Below are 22,601 nucleotides of genomic sequence, written 5' to 3' on the forward strand. Positions count from 1 at the left end.
ATGATGGTAATTTCATATTTTACTTCCACATGGAAGAACTGCAGCTAAGAGCTTCAAATAAACCCGGGATCTGTCCCTGTATTAACACAATGGCAGAGACTGAATTACAACCAGAATGCTCTTTCTAAGAAACAGATAATGCTGCCTCTGGGCAAAATGTGTGAGTAAAATGTTTCAGTCAGTTAACAGACTAAACAAAATGGATTTAAATAATAATGATAATGATAAGGAAGAGGAGGAGAAAGAGGAGGAAGTTATGCTGAGTTACACCAACTAAAAATAATCAATGCATGATTTAAAAAGGAAAATCCTGTACAGAAGTCTTGTTTAAAATAAGTTTCTGAATGATACCATCAGTTTGAGATTTGAGCTACTAATGGGAAGAGTTTGGCTGTTTATGGTACTACAAAATTAATGTTTGAAAGCTGGCTTTTATAGATTACTGGGTTTCTGCAAAGTTCTCTCGTGGAACTTGGAATTCACTCAGAGCCAAAACAGTTTTCTTTTGTTTTCATCACTTGTCCTTGATTAAGACAAGGGTCAGCATTTTTAAGTACAATGATTTGGAACTGTTTGAAGTAAGCTATTGACTTGTTCCAGTGTGTTAATCAGGACCTTGTCATTAAAAGTAACCTCCCAACAATGAACTTGGCACACTGCATGGTTTGTTGCTGTTTTGTTTAAACATTTTTATGTTGCTGATGGAACAGCTTAGCTATCCAGGAAGAATATAGCTAAGTTTGCTAAATACTTCACTGTCACACACTTGTGGAACACACTGGAGAAAAGGTTAACATGGAATTTATACTTCCTGGTGCACTGACTGCTGAGAGAGAACAAGTGAAATTTGAGGAACTGGTGGCAGTCATCAGTAGGGCTTTGACTTTTCAGCTTGTCAGAAAATGGAGTTAAATGTGTTACTTTAAAACCTGAATGACAGCATAAAATACAAGAAGCATGCAGAGAAGCTAGAAAATAAAAGATTGAGAACATCATGCTTCTGGTGAATTAATTATTTATTTATCATTTATGTATTACAGTCACTGAGATTTTAAAAAACAGGAATCCCCTCCTAATGGTACAAGAAGCAAGTATGACCAGCATTTAAATATTTAGGCAATGGTCCAGAAACCTAACTTGCATATCTGCCTATATGTTTTCTTACCAGCTGTGCTCGCTTTTCTCATTTTCACCTGGCTATCCATCCTTCCTGTTTGTTCAACACTCATATTTGGGAGGCCACAGGCATGCAGCTTTCAGCACTCTGGCACAACTAGGTTTTCAAATAGATGTGGCATCATCTGAGCAAGAGATTAAAATCAAACCAAAAGGCATATATTTCACTTGGAGTACCATTTAACTATGGGAAATAATTATGGGAAATTCAGTAAAATATGAAGATACAGAATCCAAAGAATTAATGCAAACAGAGAGGAAGCAGAAAAATTTGTGGAAAACTGCCTCAAGAGGACTAGAAAAAAGTGTATTCTGAATGTAGCCTGTGATTTAGGAAGACTCTAAATTGTAGACTCTTAGAAAATGGGGGAGTAAAAATATAGGGAAATTGTTCTATGTTCATCTTGTTTCTTGTTCCTCCTCAAGCCACTTGGATAGTTAGATGGCCTTTTGTCCAATTTAATTCAGCAGGTCCTTCCTAACAATTTTCTCTTGAGAACAAGATTCAGAAATATGGCTAAGGATTTTGTCCTGCATATTTCACTATTTATTTCCAGTGTACTTTTTTTCTTTTAGTTTTAAATATTGACATCTTATCTGCTATGTTTCACAATAGATACATTTCTTGTATTTTATTCTATCAGCTTCATTTTATCTTCACTATAAGAAACTGTCTTATTTATCCTGTTAATACTGTATTTGCATATAATGTACTTGTAATGTACTTCCCCATGAAACAGAGTCTTATGATTGAAGAACACATGTTAGCAGGTTTTGCTTTTATAGATGTAATCTACTGTGCCTTTTCTGCGTGAAGGCATGAAAAAGTGAATAAGGAAGAGAGAAAATTGTAGGACTGTTGTAAAGAAATCAAAGTTCTAGGGTGGAGGAAAGTGGTGGTTTTTGTGCATTGACATTAGCAGCATCAAAACAGTCTACAAAGAAAATTCCTGTGCTGAGAACTAAATTAGTACATAATTTTACCTTAGCAGCAGCAAGGGAATGTTGAGGCTTGGGCTGAGCAATTAATCTTCTCAGAGGCTTTAAAAATTGTTAAAAACAAACCAGGATCACTTAAAACATCTTGGTGGCTGTTAATCTGTTCCCCTCTGAATCTAGTGTCCAGGCCTAATTGCCTTGTATGACCTGGTGATGAATTGGTCTTATGAATAGTGCTGTGCCTGGATTACTTTGCAGTTGCTAACCTAAATATTTGCAGGGGGAATTGCCCTTCTTTCAGAGCCTGCTTTGTATTGGATTGTGTAGGGTTGTTAAGACTGAGAAGCTTTAACTTAATTGATACAGCAATATGCAGACATGCCTACTTTTGTCTCCCTTTCTTTTTTTTTTTTTTTTTCAATTCATTTTGTTGCTGTTTTGCTGTGTTCTGACTATAGTAGAAGATTCAGCATGATGTGTTGGTAGGTGAAGTGTGTATTCCATGTTTCCACATTTTTCAATTGAGCTATGAGATAGCAAAAAGTAGTGGAATAAAGGCTTGAAAGACAACTCTTGTACTTCTGGAGCATATACAGCATGGAAAAGGTATGTTGTTTTGTTAATATGTCCAAACACATACGAAAATATTGTTTGAAAATATTACTGTGTGTTTAGTGTCCAAGCCTTCTTAAGACTTCTTAGCTTTGGTTGAGACTGCTAGTAGTGGTTGTAAAATGCAATAGTAGCTTCCAGAGAGGAAATGGTCCTCTGTAAATGTAACATATTTCCAACCAGGAGCAATCAAAGACAGAAATTCTGCAGCTGCATGAATATTACCAGATGTTAAACCATCTCATGATGGAAATCCTGGTTGTCAGGGGCAACTTAAACCATTCCCATATTCACCAGAGAGACAACACTGCAGGGCACAAGCAATCTGGGAGGTTTCTGGGGTGCATTGAGGATAACTTCCTAACCCTGGCAACTGAGGGCCCAATAAGAAACAGCACTTTGCTGGACCTCCCTGAGCTTACAAACAAGAATACATGGCTGAGTGTGTGAAGGCTGGGAGCAGCTTTGGCTGCAGTGACCCATAGTGACAGAGTACAAGATTCTTAGATGAGGAAACAGGACAAATAGCAGGATCACAGCCATGGGCTTCGAGACAGTAGGCTTTGGCTGCTTCAGGAATATCCTTGGAAGATTTCTGTGGTATAACATCTTGGAATGAAGATAGGTAGTTGACTTGCAAGAATCACCTCTTGAAAGCTCCAGTCCTACAGCAGGAAATCAAGCAAGGATGGCAGGGGAAGCCTGCATGGGTGAATAAGGAGCTCCTGATAACTTAAACCTCAAATGGAAGAATACAAGAGTGTAGTGGGCTTACATGGCAGGGTTTGTTTTGGTCTTTGGGGTTTACAGGGTGGCCTTTGTGAATAGGAATGAGGAGCTGGGAAAGTATGGGTTAATCAGCCTCTGCTCAGTCCCCAGGAAGGAGGTGGATCAGATCTTCCTGGAAGCCATTTGCAAACATATGAAGGACAAGAAAATGATTTGGAGTAGTCATGTGGATTTGCAAAAGGGAAATCGTGCCTGGTCAAGCTGACAGCCTCCCAACAGAAAAATGACCAACTCCAAGGACAAGGGGAGAGCAATGGCTCTTAGCAAACTTTTGACACTGTTTCTGGTAACATGCTTCCAGGCAAACTGATGAAGCCTGTACTAGGCAAGTGGATAGTCAGGGGATGTAAAGTGAACCACTGGGTTCTAAGATGTGTGATCAATGGCATGAAGTCCATCTGGAAGCCAGGCACTAGTGCTGTATCTCAGACACCTCTGCTGTGGGCCAGTACTGGTTAACATCTCCATTCTTGATGGGACAGGACACCCTCGGCACAATTGCAGGGTATATAAAACTAGGAGTAGTACCTGTTACACCAACTAGAGCATCTGACATATGATGAGAGGCTGAGACAGCTGGGATCATTCATCCTGGATCACAGGGTGCTGAGGGGATCTTACTAACATGCATAAATACTTGATGGGACTGAAGCAGTAAAGAGAACAGAGTCAGACTCTTCTCACTGGTATCCAGTAAAAGGGCAAGAGACAATCTGCACAAACTGTAATACAGGAAATTTCTGAAATTGCTGACATACTGGAACAGGCTGCCCACAGATGTTCTGGAGTTTCCATCCTTGTACACTTCAAAATATTATTTAAAACTTGACAGGACACAGGTCTGCTTGCCTGCTCTAGATGACCCTGCTTTGAGCAGGGGAGTTAGTCCAGGTGACCTCCACAGAATTTAATTTAATTTGAATTTAATTTTCTCCTAAAATTTCAAACTACAAAGATATATTTAGTATTTTCTTCATTTTCTCCCCTCCCAGCACCACAATTAAAATCAATATTTACATGGCAATGCTCTAGATGTGTACCCTGGTGAGTGACCTGAGGCCAAGAAAATTGCTTGCTTGCCTTTTTTTATAATCTTTACTTTAAAGATTTATAGAAGCAAGGAAAGTCCCCTGAACTTCTGTGGACCTTGTGTCTGACTCAGAAAGCTTAAAATTGTAAAAGCCCAGTCTTGCATGAGAAGAGCATGGCTCTGAGGAGTTTGCTTCCTCCTTTTTAGTGATGGCCTTGAGCATAAGTCAGACATTGTGGAGTTGTAATTCTGTCCTCTCATATAGTTAACTTATTTGGTACGGGGATCCAAGCAGAGCATTCAGCTGAAATGAATTTAACTAGAAATAGGGAATTCCATAATGTATGAGTTTCAGATTATTGCATGAGACATAATATGAAGCCTCGTACTTCACTGTAAATTATTAATTAGGTTTTGAAAATTATCTTGGACATGCAAACCTATTATTAAGGAAATATGCTGGCACTTCCACTTTTAAGAAATTAATATGGTATTGCCATTAAAGATTCTTATTTTTATTATTCACGGAATAACTATGAGAACTGCAAGACAGAAATTAATTGCTCTTTGAATTAGTGTTCTCTTGCATTCACAATTGCAGTTATTCTTCACATCTTTCTAACTCAGAAAAAAATACAATTGAAAGTCAATTATATCTTCTGTGGAGAAAAATGGAAGATTGATTCACATTCCAGCAGATCTTCTGTTATATAGAACTGTGTCTCCTGTACAGGGACGTACAGGAGAGAGTTGTACAGGTCCTTCTGACTGGAGAGCATAAAGCCAGGGGCACTCCATATTTCTGTATGTGATGACAGGTTCTCAGGATTCACGTGGGTCTCTGTGAAAGTGTAGCTGCACCCTCATGGAACACCAGGCAGGAAAAGCAGGGAGGCGCATGTCCGTGGCGCTTTTCTGGCAGGCATCTATCTGCTGTTCCACACTGTTCTGCCACTGGGATAACTCTGCTCCCCACCAGCAGTGTCTGCTGCACACCCCGTTGCCTTCCTGTGCCACTTTGCAGCTCTCAAAGTCATAATTGTACCTTTGAGTTCTGCCTCTTTCTTCTGCTTCTGTATCACCAGGTATGATTTTGGCATTTGGTTCTGCTGCTGACACCTGCCAGTACTAGAGTTGGTAATAAAGTTTTTAGGTTTCTTGTTATTTTCACTTTCATGGATGTGTATTCTGTGTGTACCATTCTGGGTCATCCATTTTGTCCTTGCTGTCAGGCACAGCTTGCTCAGGGTAGATTCCAGCTGATAATAACCAGATCACAGTCTGCGCGATACTTAACTAGAAAATTCTGGTTACAACTTTAGATTATTTCTGCCTTGGCTACTTAATTTTACTTTCACCAGCACACTCCCAAACCTTACCTTTCAGTTGGAAAATATGCAGGAATGGTGCATACAAGACGCTTCAAGACAAATATTTTAATGAAATGGTCCTGTAAATATTCTTCCTTCTGTGTTACAGTTATTCCAAGTGTATGTTTAACTTGCTGATTTCACACACTGTTGTGCAGCCATTTGTTATACATTAACTTAAGGCTCAATCCCACAAGGTACTGACTGTGGATCATGCTGAGTCCCTTTTCCTCCCAGAGGCATTTAAGGGCTTACAGGGGGCTCAGCAGAACTGAGCCCAGAATCCAGGCAACAACAGGCTCTTTCAAAAAGCCAAGCAGGTTTTCTGGAACAAGGTTTGTACTGTAACTGGACAATATTCTGTGCAATGGATTTTCATACATTCAGATTAAATATTATCCAGAAGAGCTGACCTTGTAGTTAGTGGCTGGAAGGCATAAACATTTAGGTATATGGTGGTAACTAATTTAATTTTATAATTATGGTTATATTATTTTTTCCAGTTAAATGCAAAACCATGACTGAGACTAATATCAAAATATCTAAAGTCTGTATGTTGGCTGCAGTGCGGTTTGTCAATCTGTTAATGTGTATATGATTTTCAGAGTTGCAGATAATCTGTGCAGTTCATCTAGCAAAGCCGTTCAGGCATTATTCGCTGTGGAGCTCACACTCCATGCAACTCACTGCTTGTACTCTGTGACTTCAAGGGGATCCCACTGGCAGTGGCACTGGGGGCCAAATTCCCTGGCATTACCCCAGCTTCCTGGACCCACTTTCCCTGGGCAGAAGCCCATCTAGCCATAGAGCTGAGCCACTGGTGGCTGTGTGTGCCGGTGTGTCATCACTGATGGCACTCAGCTGGAGCGCTGTCCTCCACTGTCACTCAGAAATTTTGAAAGGCAGACTTCACCAAAGGCTGCTAAGTTGATCTGTTGCTTACATTTTGGGAAGCCAGGAGAAATACGGAGTGACCAAATGTATCTTAATGTGATCATACTATGGTGTAGCCTGTGCAAACTACAGTATTAACTATTATTCTTTCTATGAAATTTTTCAGGAGAAGATGGTACCATTGGTATGTGTTGTAATGTATTTGGCATTGAAAAAGTGTTGTAACATACTGTTTCTAAAAAAGCTTTTTTCATTGTTTTGTATGTAGATTAAAACAATAATCTCCCACTGTCTGCAAGGAAAAAGACAGGACCTGAAAACATTAAGCAATGTAGTTTAATTCCAACTAAAAACAATGAAAATTACTTCCAAAATGGCAGCTTCTGACTTTCCTGCTAGGCAGGGTGGTAGATACTCTTTGATTTTGGTCCTGATATCACCTGCAAATAGTGGTAATTCAGAAATACAAATGAAACCTGAATTTTGCTTTCAGACTTATACTTAAGGCTGGCCAAAGCCAAAGGCACAGTTCTGCTCTAAGAACTGTTGGAGCAGTCTCACTTTAATTCAAATACACCTGTGTGTTAATAAACGTATCTTTTTAAAATAAACAACCACACTGTTGGCCTTTGCCCTTACTCCCCCAGTTTAACTATTAGGTGCACACATATTTATTGTAGATTATCTCCTGAGATGACTGTGATTTTAAGCATGCAACAGCAGAGAATCACCTACTTAAACCATCTGCAAGATCACAGCTCTAGCAATGCACTCTAATTGAACTTGTGGAATGAAATCAGTACGAAAGTAACCTGAGGACTAAGCAACTTGCTGATGGCCAGTTTTGTTGGAGTAATGGCTGTCAAGTTGGCTGTTGTGCTTTTCTGGGGAGTAAGTGAAAAACCCAAACAAAACTGAGCTTTTAGGAGTCTTTGGTAATAAGGAGAGGTTTCTCTGTAACTTCAATAATTTGCATAATTAGCTAAGCTAACAACTTAAAAGTTAAGAGTTGTTTACCCATTAAGGGAAGTAGGGAAATAGGTAGAAGTTTATGGGAACAATAATGGGTTGCTGATGCCAGTGAAGTATTTTCCAAAACTCTCAGCATAGGAAGAAAGCATCACATGATTCCGTGTAAGAATACTGCAGCAGAAAGTAGTCACAAGTACTCAATAGCCTCCTGGGAAAACAGTTCCTGGTTTAAGTGAAATGAGACTGGACTTGGTCATATGCTAATTGCTTTTCATTACTATGTGTTAGCAAAGCTGTTTAATACTTGCTAAAAACCTGGATTTCACTCTCTCTCATTTAATATCAGGTTAAATCTGAACTAATAAGCTCTAAAAAGCTTAGAGGTTCCAGTAAAATGAGATTTGGCTAAAAAATTGCTTGTTGGTTTCCACTAGTAACAGTGCTGTAGCTCTGGTGCTTTAAGCAATGAGAGGAGCGAGACACGGAAGAGAGAAAAGAGAATATGCTTCATTGGGATGCTGAATGATTTAGTAGAAATGATGGTGTCTTACTGTAAAACTTAGGAAGAAATGTTCTCCTAGCCTTTGGAACAGTGTAAGATGTAATAGTAAACTTTGAATAATTTTCAAGTTTTTATTTGTATGATGTATTTTGATTAAGTGTTGGAAAATCAAACCATAAAATATTGTGCATGGAGCAGGATGACTGTTATTTCAGTGTTTCTCAGGCAGCAGTATCTGTGACTCTGAGGGCTGAACACTGAACAGGAGCTGTTTATGAGCAGGATTTCTAACAAATGAAGCATCTTCTCTTGGCATGGTACAGTGGAAGTATAAAGATGATCCTGTAGCCTGCTGAAATTGGCTGGTTACAAAGGTGCACCTCTGGCTCTTTGGTTAAAACAATTTTTCTGGAATGTACTGTCTGTGGCTCTTCAGGACTTTCAGAGTTAAAACTTTCATGTAAGTCTTGTGGCTGCTAGGAAAATTACCAGATGCTGACAGGGGGTGTCAGCAGTGCCTCAGCTGAACATATGCTGCATATGGTTTGGCTGCAGGCACAGACAGGGAGGCCCTGCTCCCTGCTGCTGCAGAGACTGGTGAAAACAGGCTTTAAACCAACTGATTCTAGCACAATAGTAAATGTTAGCCTCTATGCAGTGTTCATCCTACCAATGAGACTGAATAAACTACTCGAGTATAGATTGGCCTGCCAAGATTTTTGCTTCATCAAGAAAGAGTTAGGTGGCATCTTTACTGCGTTGTTTTACAAATGGTTGTTTTGAGGTAATCCTGATTGCTGTGCATTATGATTATATTTGCACTGAAGCTGAAATTGAAACCGAATCAGAGATTGAATGCAAAGTTTAAAATCTCTATTTACCGTAATGATTGATTGTAATCTCTGAGTCTGGCACAACAATGCATCATAAAAAATTATATTAACTCATTTGTGGACAAAGTATTTCCCTGCTTTTCCATAGAACACAGTGAAAAATATTTCCTGTTTGTGATGTTGCCACAAAATTCAGAGATTATTTGTGTCTCTTCTATGAGTCTGCTACAGGCACCCACCCAGGACCACCACCTATCACCCACACATTCTTGCACCCTGTGGCAGAAACACAGCACATGGGGAATTGCTGAGGGCCACTGCATGTTTTCCCAGCCCTTTCCAATACACAGCACTCTTGGGCAGCTCCTGAGAAAAATTTCAAGTCTGGACCCATATCAGGAGTCCTGTTTCTTGTAGAAAGCATTTCCACTCTCATTCCCATGCTTCCCTCCCTGCCCTTGGATGCTTACTTCCACCTCCTGCCCAGCAACAGCTTGGGTGCATCCAGGGGAGCTGCTTCAGCTCACAGCCTGGTGGAAAAAGCAGAAGGCATGTCTAGAATCCTCCCTTTAGGAGAGATTTAGCATGCTCTTAGATTGGCAGGAGCCACCAATTCTATCTTCATCCTTAGAGACCAAGTAGATCAAAGGAGATGATGTGAACAGGATCAAGTGATCTGTGGGGAGCAACAGCATCTCTGGGTCAGTGTGTGGTAACAAGACAAAAGGCAGCCACACCTCTCCTGGCATAGAAATCAAGTTTGCTGAATTATGTAATGAAAGGCAAGAGGTGGGAAGAGATCTGGCTCAGGTATTCAGTATTGCTTAGATAAAAAACAGACCACAGTACAGAATTTGTGCAAACTGCCTTCCTTTTGTACTGGATCTGGAAACGTAGGTCATATCTCCAGCTTAGTAGTTTAATTATGTACCCCAGCATGTTCAGGGAATGGCTGGTAAGGTTTTCCTCAACTGATTTTCTGAATCTGAAGTGTAAAGTCTTTAAAAATAACACTGCCATTGACAGGAACCAAAGCAAAGACAGCTCACCAACACAAATTAAATTTTTTAGTAAGGCTATGTGTAATCTTTCAGGTTCAGAACTATCCTGTGCTCTTACAAGACATAAATTATTAGCCAAATCTGCAAACTCCAGTTTAGAAGATTAATGGACCATCATCAAAATAGTAAATTGAATTTTGAAACAAGGCACTTGAATCTGAACTCCTTTCAAAAAATGGAATTTAGGGTTTGTCCTCTGCATGGGTAGATAATGGATTATTTTCCCAACGTGTACACTTTTTATAGCTATCATCATTGTAAGCATCAAAGTGCCAGAGGAGCACTGATGGATTGGTCCTTGCAGACCCAAAGGTTAGAAGGCATTACTCTTATCATCACATATTTTACACATATGGCACTTAAGCTGAGAAAAGTATGCTGAACTGCCATGGTTGGAGAGAAACAAAATCCAGAATCTGTCTTCTCCAGCCCCAGGGAAGACGTCATAAAGACATCTCTCCTGCCTGAAATAGATGCTTCCTTTTTTTTCAGACAATTTGCCATTACTTTTGGTGGTAGAAGAATACAGAGTTGTTTTACCACTAGTTATAGGAATATGGGTGTCTGAGCTAATGGCCATAAAACTTGGTGCACTGGTTCCAGTTCTCCACTGTGCCTGTCTCTCTCTGTCCCCGGGCCGGAGGCTCCCTGGTGTCCCGCTCGGCCCAGGGCAGACCCCGAGCGGCCGCCCCGAGTCTCTGCCCAGCCCGGGGCGGGGCGGGGATCGCTGCGGGTGGGGAGCGCAGCAGGGACAGAGACGGGAAACCGAGGCACGGGAATGGGGAAGGACACCTGTCTGAGTCTCCAAAGAGTTAATCTCAAAGTGGGGCAAAGTGACAAACCTGAACCTGAAGGGGCTGCTTTCATAGGGTAGGGGGAACACGGGGAGGACACGACCTTTGATCAATAGGAGGCATCAGGGGAGGGGCGCAGGGTAAGGGCTCCCCAATAGAAGCCAACATGAGGAGGGAGCAAACCTCACAACCCAATTCTGCTCCAAGGAAGGGATGAGAGACAGGGAACTCTCCAGAACCAAAGGAGTGTGCTACCTTTGACAGACAGGGGTGAGACAGGGGAACAAGAGAGGTATACACGCGGATTGACTTGTGGATTGACATACATTTTGGTGGGGAAAAATGTGGTAAACAACTCAGGACTGAACCATTAGGGAAGCCAAATGGGGCACATAGACTCCATTACAAACTTATACAAGGAATATTAAAACCCACTACAGAAGAACTAACTGTAAATAACAGACTACCACACTCCAGGCAGTTATGTAATTTGGTACCATAGATACACATAACTAATTCCATCTCAGGCTACTAAAGCTAGAATTTCTTCCTTGCTGTTTTATAGGAAGGCAGTTGCATGACTACAGTGTTCTGATCTTAAAAATAATCAGATTTCCTATCAAAATGTGACTAACTTATGCAGCTGCCATATCTTTCAGAGGCAGTCAATATGTGTTATTTCTATTGATTCTTAGAAACAATTTAAATATTACAGAAAAACATAAGACTGCAAGAGATTTCTTTGGGTATACTGCAGATAAAAGTTCTAATTTAATATGTATGTGTCTCTTTAAAACAGAACAAGTAAGATAGTCCAAAATTTATAAATTTTTGTCTGATTCTCCAGACAAAATTTGTCCAGACAAATTTTCAAGTGAGTGGCATTATGTGTTTTCAGCATCTTTAAAATTAGGTAACTTCTTTCCTGGACAAAATGAGTAGACAGTTTGCTTGATGCGATCATCCATTCTTTAAAAAAATACTTTTGAGTTTAGTACGAATAATGAAGAAAATTAGTTACTATAACAGCAGGAAAAACTGAATGATGACTATTAGATGGAGGTTTATAATTATTTTGAAGTTTTCTGGCAGGCTAAATTCAGAGAATAAATGTTATTGAAAAGACTTAGCACATAAATGTTGTAGCCCTTGTCACCTGCTTTGCTCAGATTATTCTTTCCTAGCTTGTCTGATCCAAGGTATTCTTGATAGAATAAATTCAAACAAAAAGTAGAAATTGATGAATTAAAGGTAAAATTAGCAAGATGATTTTTTTTGTCTGAACGACAAAACATGGTGGAAATGGTAATTCAGTCATGTGAATTTATTATTGAAGAAATCATCAATCAAGAAATACAGCCATGAATGTTAATTTACTTCAGACTGTAACAAAGATAGCAAGTTTGTCATTTTGGAGAGAGACTAAAGAACGAAAAGTATTGGTAGTAATTGAGAAATAAATCCCAAGCAACTGTGTGGTTCTTGAAGACCATGAATCAATACCACCTAGGAACCTCCTAACAACAGGATGCCCCAGTCCTTCCTACCAAGTGCAACCTGTTTCTTTTTTCCTTAATCTTATTGAAATATTCACTGTTCTGCTCTCATGAGCATATCAAAAGCTGTAGTGTAATGGTTCAGGGTTTTTTGCTCTGGCCAGCATGAAAGTAGCTAAAGTCTGCAGCCACACTGTAACCAGGTGGGAATTTTTCTGTAGTGTCATGCTGGCTAATTATTCTGTAGACCTGTTATTTTGTTATAATAAGCATCAGAAGCAAGATGATCTTAAGTATCTTTGCATAATTTCTGCTGATGAAGCATCATTCCTAACACAGTCCACTACCTGCTTCACTTTTCTAGTATCTGATGGACACTGTGCCTCTGCAGCATAGCCGTATCTGTCCTCCCTTCAGCACAGCTCAATGATTTAAGTGAGCACTGAGTGCTGCTTATGGTTCCTCCCTGAGCCCAGGGAGAAGCACCATCCTTCCAAAATCAAATAAACCTACACATGGCCCCTTGCTATGGCTCATGCACAAAAATGCTCCTTACTCGAGCCCCTGGTCTGAATCATTCAATCACCCACTGCAGGTGGTCCTCAGCCCTCAAACTCAAGACCCTTTCTCTATGTATTTCTTTTTCCATATTTTTTTTTCTTCTCCTCCTTGTTGCATAATAAAGTGCCTTCATATCCTCAGGTAATTTTGGAAGAACAATTTTGAATAGGGAAGAGGGGACAGCAGGGTAATTAAGCGGGTGGGGAAGAAGGTTGATAAAGAGCTGCTAATAGTCACTTTTACATGCTGTTATTTCGAGCGAGGAAAATAAATACAGAAGGGCTGTAGGGCCATCAGACTCTGCAGTGAGTGTGACATAGGAAAGGATGACAGCTAGAGCAAAGCAGGAAAATAAAGCAAAAGGCTACAGAGTGGGACAACTCCAAGTCTGAAATCTTGCCCGTTCTTCCCAACTAGTCCATATTACTTTAATGTACATCCACCTAACAGAAAATCTAACATTTTTCAAGATAAGAAGAAAATGCAAAATATATAGTGAAGGGGAAGAAAAAAAAAATAAAAGAAAGAAATTCTTGACTAATCTCTTTTCCTTCCTATTTCTGTCAACTTTTCATCTCCACAGTCCTTTCTCTTCCTACTTCTTATACTTTGTGAGACACAAAATAAAGGTGGAATTCAGCCTTCCTAATTGGTAACTGGAAGTTTTCTTTATGTTAAAACACAATGATCTGTTTATTGGAATCTGCTCTTCTGTAGTACCAGCCATCTCTCCATGTCATGCTGTCTGAATAATGCCTCTCGAGGATGGGGAAGAAGAATAGCATCACAGTCAGACCCCGTGGGGTTATAAATAGCATTCTAGCAGCCTGAAAAGCTGAAGCCATCATTAAGTTGCATGCAGCTGTAGTGGTGTAGGTGGGTGAGTAAGAGCAACTCAGAGATGGGATAATGGTAACCTGGTACACAAGGGTAATTTTTCATTGATGGCGTCACTCTGTTGGGTTATTGTGCTCTCCCTAAATTAGGTCCTTCTGTTTAAGAGAGGTGAGCAAGCTCAGGCTCAGCAAAGCACATTTAAAAGAAGATTAGAGGGGAAAACTGTTTGTTGTGTATTGTGATTTATACCAAACTGTGATAAACTTTTCTCACTTGGGTCAGTAATTGCTTTTATCAGCAGCAAAGTAAATGCAAGCGGAAGGACCTTTAGGAAGCTGCACATCACCTCCTGCATGTGGGCAATGGGGTCTTTCACTGATCAAATCAGGAAGTTGATGCAGCAATTTAGCTCAGGCTGTCCTTTCAGAGTTTTTCTTAGCAATGTGATTAATTTTGTCATCTTGGATGGTTTTAGTGCCAAGACGACAAAGGTCTTGATTTTGGAAAATCCGTTTCAATTTATTACTATTAATTTGCTTGCAGATATATAAAAATGGAAAAATCCTACCTAATTTCACATAGTTTTTATTTAAAAAGCCGAGATTAAAATAATTAGTTGCCTATGTTACTTTGAGCTTGCATACACAAACATACTGACCTTCACTCATTTCTAAACTAAAAAAAATTTCTAAACTAAAAAAAATTGAGATCTTTTTCCTACTCCCAGTGAGGGAGGTGGGGGAGGTGCCTTTAACTTCAATAGATATATGACTCAGCTTAATTCCCCCTGTGGGACCTGCCAGTATATAAAGATTCCTTGGGGGTTAATTGCTTCCAGAAGAGACTTTGCCTGGGATCTAAAAGAAAGGTGCAAACTGCACAACTGGAGCCTCAGTTCTGTACTGCAGCCTGGAAAAGATACTGTCATTTAAAGCAAAGGTATCTCTTTTTCCAGCAATTCTGCATCTTAATAAATTTGGTAATAAATTAATTTAGAGTATATATTAGAGAGTTACTTCCTTTGCTATCTTGCCCAGTAGCTGCGGAAGTAGGACAAGTGCTTTTATGTTTTACTGAAATTATTCATTTTGGCTTTTTTTGTTTGTACTCTCTTTCAAGAGTTCTTTTTTAAAAAAATTACTACTTTGTAGTAGACTTTTAGAAAGTATTTATAAAGGAAACATGAAAGAAATAACTGTTGCAGGAGTGGAAGAGAGGATTTCTAAACTAAGTAGATAGAAGCATTCTTATTCAGACTTTTTAGATTAATGTGTGTGACTTCATTATATAAATGTTCCCTTTGCTATTCTGAAAAATCTAAGAGATGTATCACTACCAATTAAAAGTAGAGAGAAGGTTGTTTCTTCATCTTTAAAACTCTATATTCATTCTCCCATGTCACATTTTTTGTAATCCTTTCCCACCTGTATTACACTTGGAGTAATCCTTCTCACTCCTTGTCACATGTGCATTAAACCTCTTTTAAAGAACAGACTTAGGGCTTCTAAAACAAGCATTTCATTTTTGTTGCACTGTGATGTCAAATCACTATTAGAAATCTCACGCATATACCAATCTGGAATTTCTTCTGGAAGTTCCTCTTTCATAAATTGCTGTACTTGGTCAACCATAACATGTACTGCTGGCACTGTCCCTGTGTTTGTTGTTCATCTGGAAGCAAAACATTAGCCTGTAGATAACTGAGTATATAGCTTAGTCTTCCAGAAATACCCATGCAAGTGTTATGGATTTGTTTGCATTAGCAAGGATTCTCAATGGCAAATTATAATAGTACTCTCATTTTGTTTTTTAGGATTGTAGAAAAACCTTAATATACGAAGGACTAATCACCTGAAACTTTGGTTTGTAACTTTGAGGAAACACTATGGTTTATATGAAACGGAAAGGTTTTAAAAGTTTATAGTTGGAAAAGGGGCTTGCCTTTTTTCTCATGACAGTTTTGTTGATAAATTCTGTTTTGTATCAGTTTACTAGACCTTAGTGTGATGGCACCTGAATACTATATACATTTATCAGCCTTCAAAAAAAAAAAAAAAAAATCAGATTAAGAAAAGATGTTGTTATTTATTGGTCTCCAGTACAGGAAGTTAATCCTATTCTCAGACAAACTCTACAGTGTACTGCATCCAAGTTTCTCTGAATAGTACAGACATGTGGAAGAGCTGACTGAATCAGTGAACCTGCAAGATTTAGAAAAGGGTTTTACCGCACTACCAGCAGAAAAGCTATGATGAACAAGTCTGGAAGACTAAAACTATTTACTTTTAGAAACCTGACAAACATTTAATTGACTACCTAGAGTTATATTTGTAACTGCAATTTTCTAGGTATTTTCTTCCTTAAATGTAGTGACATTTAAAAAATACAACATGCAATATAGATTCTTATTATCTAAAGTGAGTTTTAGTGTGGCTTTCTAAGGAAATTAAGTTTTTGTGAGCACTTTGTTAATCTGTCAATACCTTCTTTGATAACTTCTAGCTCTTCAAGCCTGTTTAATCTGTTGATGAACTTCAAATACATTTAAAAGATTGTTTCAGATCTCAGTTAAAAGGATTTCTTAAGTTTCCGAAACACTGTTGTCTGGATAAAAGAAATACCAAATTAGTGGCTCAGTTCAGCTCAACAGTTTTCTCTGCTTTGTCTATTTGTCCAGCTGGTCAATAAAGGATGCCTGAGGAACTGACGGTTCCTTTCTCTGAGCAGGCAGAGGTTGTGGCTTAAAAAAATATACTCAAAAGGAGTGTGATGCATATACCTGGGATATCTCTAGAAAGGAACTTTAAGGAACATAGGAACACATTGAAACTCAGGGTTGAATAATGCTGTTAGAAGTTTTTAAGTGACCAGCACAAATCCTTACAGATATCAGGGAGGCTATGAGACAAGCTTATAAAACCTGTTGAAAGTGGCTTTTAGCTTAACTTCTGAAACACTTCTTGTTTCATATAAATGAAATTTTCCATATAATGTTGCCATTAAGGTCCTTTTCTTGCCCATTTAATCAACTTCACTGAGTTCCCCTTCAGAAACATCCCTTTCCCAAGGTGTGAAGCAGATACTTGCTGTCTGCACTGACACTAGAACTTCCCCAGGCTGTCCCAGGCTAACACAGATCACCAGCCATGGTCCATATGGACCCTCTTCATACATTTCCAGTCTTAATATGCATTTATTTCTCCTTTGCTTCCCATGTCCAGCACTGTAAAGCAACCACCTTGCCCCCTCATTTGAGCCATTATTCCAAACTCACTCCTTTCATGAGAAAGTTGTGTCCACAAGAGCAGGGCTGGTGGCAGGCTGTGCCTGCTGCTGCTGACTGCTGGAGACTTCTGTGGTCACTCCCAGTTATTTGCTACCTCATTTGACCTGCATCCCTTAAAGCCCATTTGTTTGCTTCATCCCCTAACTACACCTTGCCTTTGAGAGTGTGTCTGTACTGCTCTCCAGAGAATTAATTACATTGCATGTGCAGTCACACCAGTCTCAGAGGGGAGACAGTGGGGCTGATGGCCTTCGCTAGTTCTTTAGGGATCTGCTCTGCCATGCAGTCTGTCTTGCCCGTTTCTCATGTATTTTACCTGAGCTTCAATAAAACTGCTGAAATTATATGTTCCAGTCCAAGTGTAGAAATATTTTTTGAACAATAAACTTTCTGAGCAAGGACTACCAGTTTCTACTCGTCTTTGCCAGGAGTCATGACACAGGGCTTTAAGACAATATCTTACAAAATTTTCCTTGTAGTATATGAACTCGGTTCAGATTGTGCATAAAATGTTGTTTCTGCTGATAAGTTTGAGGAATAGAGCAAGCCAAAAAGTTGTCCACGTTTTGGACAGAAAGCGAGCCTGGGAACCAAGCGTGAGTTTGGTCAATGAGCCGTTGCAAACCGCACTCGTGAAGCAGGGCATAGGACCTAGGGACGGAGAGGCGGGGCCGGGCACCACCGAGGAAATTTATAAGCTCCGAAACGTGACGGTCGCTGCGCGGCCGTTTGCTCCTCCGCCGGTGGAAGGAAGGCAGGCTCCTTCCAGCGAGCGGCAGCGCCGGGGCCGCGGCGGGAGGCGGCGGGGCGGGCGGAGCGGCTCTGCGGGCGCGGGGGCGGCGGGAGCAGCCGGGGGTGCGCGGCCCGGCCCGCCCCGCCCCGCCGGGCGCCGCTGCCATAGCGATGCGGCAGCGGGCAGCGGCCGGGACGCGCGGCGGCGGCAGGGGGCCCCGGCTCTCCCCAGGTAAGGGCGCTGCTCCGGCGCCGCTGGTGCAGGTTCTACGCTACGAGCTGGGTTTTTAATCTCATCTTGTTATGTTTGTTCTCCCATCTCCCCCCACCCCATCTGCCCGCTCAGGTGCAGTTTCTCCCAGAGCCGTTTTCTCTGGGAACTTCTCCGCCGAGAGCGGCGTCTCGTGCTCATTTATCGTTCGATGTTTTCTTTCCGCGTGGAAAGTTGCGAGCGGTACCAGGGCGCAAGGGCCGGCCGAGGGTTGGGTGCCCGGCGGGCTTTTGTCCGGCCCGGGTGCCGCGGCGGCGGGGCTTGGCCCGGCTCTGCCCTGCCGTGCTGCCCGGCCGGCTCCGCTGCGACCCCGCCAGCAGCGGGGATTAAAAACTGCGGCTGCGGTATTCCAGGCGTCTTGCTGAAGCGCAGGCAAATCCTTTTATCCGCGGAGGAGCAGAGGCTCGCAAAACTTTCAAAGTGCGCTCAGGAGCGAGCCGCCTGAGAGGCAGCGGGCACGGGCTCCGCAGCTGCCGCGTTTCACGTGGAGGTGGGGAGTGGCTGTGCGGTCCAGCCGGGCGCCCCGCGATGGAACCCACCCCCCAGGCGGGCCCCTGCACCTCCAGCCGCTGCGCCTCCGCCTCGGCCAAAGCCCCCGTCCCGCTGCCCTCCGAGACCCCTCGGCCCTTGCGATGGGAAAGAGACAAAGAAGCGTCCAGGGCTGCCCCCTTCCCTAAAGCACAGCTATGCACCTTCTCTCCTTGTTTCGGGTGAGGGGGGAATCCCCCCCGCCGCCCCTATGACCCCGCAGATAGTGGCAGAAGATCCCACTGCCCCTTGCTGAAAGAACCGTGCCATGAGCTTTGTTTTTAAGGTGGAGCCAGCTTCAGACTGGGCATCCCGGTGGTTTGGAGGGCATTGTTTACCATGGTGGGGAAAACGCCTGCCTGCCTGGCAAAGACCCCTGGCTGGGGAAGGAGGCACGTGGTCGATGGTCCCCCTACAACTTTCTAGGCACTGGAGTATGATCTGGTCTGCTGGATCTCCCAGTCTCAGCTGAGGAGGAGATCCTTTACTGCATGTTCCAAACACTCCAGCTTCAGATTCAAGTTTTCATTTTGCTGTCACCATAGCATAGGTTGGCTTCTGGATGTACTGCTTTTAATTCTTGTTTTCTTTTGTAGGGAAAAAGACTTTGCTGTGCACTTGATGTAATTTCTTAGGATTTTATGTTCCAGGGGACAGACAAGTCAGTCAGGTGTCACACAGCCTTCCAACAGAAGCAAGTCTAGGAAAAATTATGCCTATTTTCCTATTCCTTGCCTCCTGTTTGAGATGTCCCTTGATGAATGTGTTCTGGATGAAAACCTCCCATGTGTTTTGGGGCTCAGTGCTGAGCACCTGAGGGGGAAGACTGGATTGCTGTTACTGGGAATTTCTTTCTCTTATGTGCGTATGAGAATTGTATTTACCATTGTAAGGTAGGTGTACTAGTCATACTGAATTTATTAGCTGATTAGCATTAGAGAAACAAGTACATATTGAAATTATTCTGGTCTCTTAAACTGCTGACTAATTCAATTATACTTTGAGGGAGCAACAGATGCCTTCTCTGCACCCCTGCAACACACCTTTGTTCACCATAGAACTCCTTCATTTTGTGTGTGTTTTTATTTCCTACAATGTAGCTGAAACTTTAGTTGGGGACTTTGTAAGAAAATTTTTTAATGTTGGCTTTTGTTTTTTTGATGCAGGCAGCGCCACCTGAGGAGCTCAGCTCACCCAGTCGTTGTGAAGGCAAGGCAGACCAAGGTGCAGCAGATGAAGGGGAGGCAGCGAGGTCAGCTGGGGGAGACAGCAGTGTTGCTTTGAGCTACCCCAGCCTCCACCTTCATGCCTACAGCATCGAGAGCATGACAACATTTCCAAATGGCTGTGGAAATGGCACCACCGTTACTTGTATAGTTATGGATAATAAAGAGCCCCAAAACCAGACTACCTGTGCCAGTCATAATGGGGGACACAGCACCAGCAATAGTCTTGAGGAGGAATTTCAAGAGGACAAGCTCAGCCCTTCCAAAATCATGCGTTTTTTCACCACCCCTCGGAAACGGGCTAATTCCAGCTCTGACAGGCCCCGTTCTCTGGTTCTGATGGGCAACTCATCCACGTGGAATGCCTTTTCTTCTATCAGAAAGATGGGATCTTTCAAGAAGTTGAAATCTTCAGTTCAGCAAGGAACTCAAACAAGGGAATGCTCAGACATTGTAAACGAGAACAGCATAGGCAAACATTGTTCAAATGGAGCAGTGGTGGGAGTTCAGACTAACAGATATTCCTATTCGGGACCTGGACATGATTTCCAGAATGCAGTGGATGGTTTAGCTTCTGACTTCTCTGATGTGGAGGAGAGCGATGAGTCCTTCCTGAGGAACACTCATCGCTCACGCAGCATCAGGCGGGCTTATGGTGCTGGTCGCATAAACTTGTTAGACACAGATAAAGTTCAAAGTCGTCACAACTGTGTTAGGCCAACATCACCTGTCATTGCAGAGCCAAAGATCTGTGAAATTTTGGTGAAAGACTCCGAAAACAACAGGATCATTTATTGGAGAAGCAAAAGTTCAGATAATTTGAACTTTCTGAAGAAAAGCTCATTCAAACGGAAGTCCACCTCAAACCTTGCTGATCTGAAGGTTGCAAATGAAAAACAGATGCCAGCAAGGACTGTGAGTGTTGCTTCTGCTGACTCTGACAAAAGTGGTGGAAACCCTGAGAGGCGATCCAAGCGATGGAAGAGCCCTATCAGAGCAAAGGATTTTGACCGAGTTTTGAAACTTGTCAGTAACGTTACAGATGTTGCAAGGAAGAAGGATGGCCCCAAGAACATGACTCCTTCTTCCAGTGAGCTGTCCCAGAGAACAAGGTCAAACAGCAGGCTGCATGATGACTACTCCCGTAGGGTTTCCAGCAGCACAGATCATGACAGGAAGAGATGCACCTCCTCGGTATCCAGTCCAGACTCTTCCTTGCCGGGAACACCTTGCCTGCAAAGCCCTGTGATTGCTCAGGATAAAAAGGCTGAAATGAAAGTAGCTGTCACTGAGGATAAAAGCCTCAGGATGTCATCAGATATCCCAGACTCTGATAGCTTTTCACCTACTCTGGATGACATGAGTCCATTTCCCAATGAAGTTTTTTATTCAGACTCAGATGAACCAAAACCTACTCAGCAGTGTACAGATGAAGCCGAAAACCTTCATGTTCCGGTCAGGCCAACTACTCCAAAGCCTCAGAGTCCAACTGCAGGAAAGGTCAAGTGCAGTACGAATTTCCAGTGTCCAAACCATCACAGCACATTGTCACTGAGCTCATCAGAGAGCGAGGAGAGGGTTGAGCTACTGGGGGTGAAGCTGGGCAGGAATCCTGTTTGCTTCCAGGACTCAGTGCAAACTGTGTATTATGATGATGGAAATGAAGACAGTGGCATAAGCAGCCACTCTCAGCTGAGCCTCAATTTAGCCTCTGGTACTGAAGAGAAAAAGGAAGAGGTAAGAAAGAAAGCAAAATCCTTCAGAAGTGATGTATATTCCCTCTTGGCTTTTGTCTTTATTAATGCAAAACAATGCAAAGTAATGGCTGCTGCAGCTTGTTATTGCTAAAATATGCTGACAGCAATTATTTCCTTTAAATATTCTCTTTGGATACTAATGCACAATTATTTTTTCTTTGCACATTAATATCAAAGGAAGTTTTGGCAGCAGAGGTATTTGTGTACGTTTTCAAGGGCAGTTCATTGCACCCTGAAGATACACCACCTTGTCATGTGGCCTTGTCAGATTTACCAGCCTGAGCAGGGTCTGGCTGTGTTTCCTTCACAACTGAAAGGTCTTTTTAATTTTAAGGAGTCCGTGTATTCTGAAGTAGTGTTGACTTACTGTAAAACACTTTGCCTGTGGAAACCTTGCAGAACATGGTAATATTTGTAGAGCAGTGTGGCGTGAAAGGCACAGTACAGAGGTTTAAGCATTCAGGTGCACCCAATGCTTTCCCTGTGCAGTGATGGCCATACTGAGGGTAAACTGCTTGCTTATTCTTTTGCTTGCCAACTGCAGGCAGCAGTACTTCAGATGCTGGGCTGAATGTGTTGCTACTGTTGTTTTGGTGAAGATACAGTTGTTTTCACTGCACCTGATGGGTGATATCACTCTCAGTGAATGGGTAGATAAGATATATTGCGGCACCTCTGAGGTAAATTCACATGATAACGCTGTGCCCCCACCTGAAGTATGGAGTGAGTTGGCACCAGAGAAGTTGGAATGATTTGGCAGCTGGTGAAGAGCTGTCAGACATACCCTGCACCTGTCTGAAGCAGTGAGGCTTAGCTAACCCCTGCTCACTGGGGCAAAAATCCATCTGGATCTGTATAAATATGCAAGTCATTCACAAAATAAAGATGACATATCTTTTAAGCCACCACAGTTTGACTAAAGTGTCTTAGACCTT

General features: G+C 41.9%; 1 protein-coding gene across 6 annotated transcripts in view; it reads left to right on the forward strand.

Annotated features, from left to right (window-relative positions):
• The window catches only part of SPATA13 (spermatogenesis associated 13), a 146,287-nt gene that overhangs the window by 81,823 nt on the left and 41,863 nt on the right, over positions 1-22,601 (forward strand). For 3 of the 6 annotated variants that reach the window (XM_021530636.3, XM_021530641.3, XM_021530640.2), the window contains exon 2: positions 19,850-21,646. In XM_021530636.3, coding sequence (XP_021386311.2) covers positions 19,850-21,646 — 1,797 coding nt within the window. Of the gene's footprint in view, positions 1-5,305; positions 6,252-18,020; positions 18,117-19,849; positions 21,647-22,601 lie in introns of those variants that run through there. The other 3 variants (XM_021530639.3, XM_021530638.2, XM_021530637.3) reach the window with 3 other exon arrangements.

Source organism: Lonchura striata, chromosome 2 (genome assembly GCF_046129695.1).
Source record: "Lonchura striata isolate bLonStr1 chromosome 2, bLonStr1.mat, whole genome shotgun sequence".
Classification (NCBI taxonomy): Eukaryota; Metazoa; Chordata; class Aves; order Passeriformes; family Estrildidae; genus Lonchura; species Lonchura striata.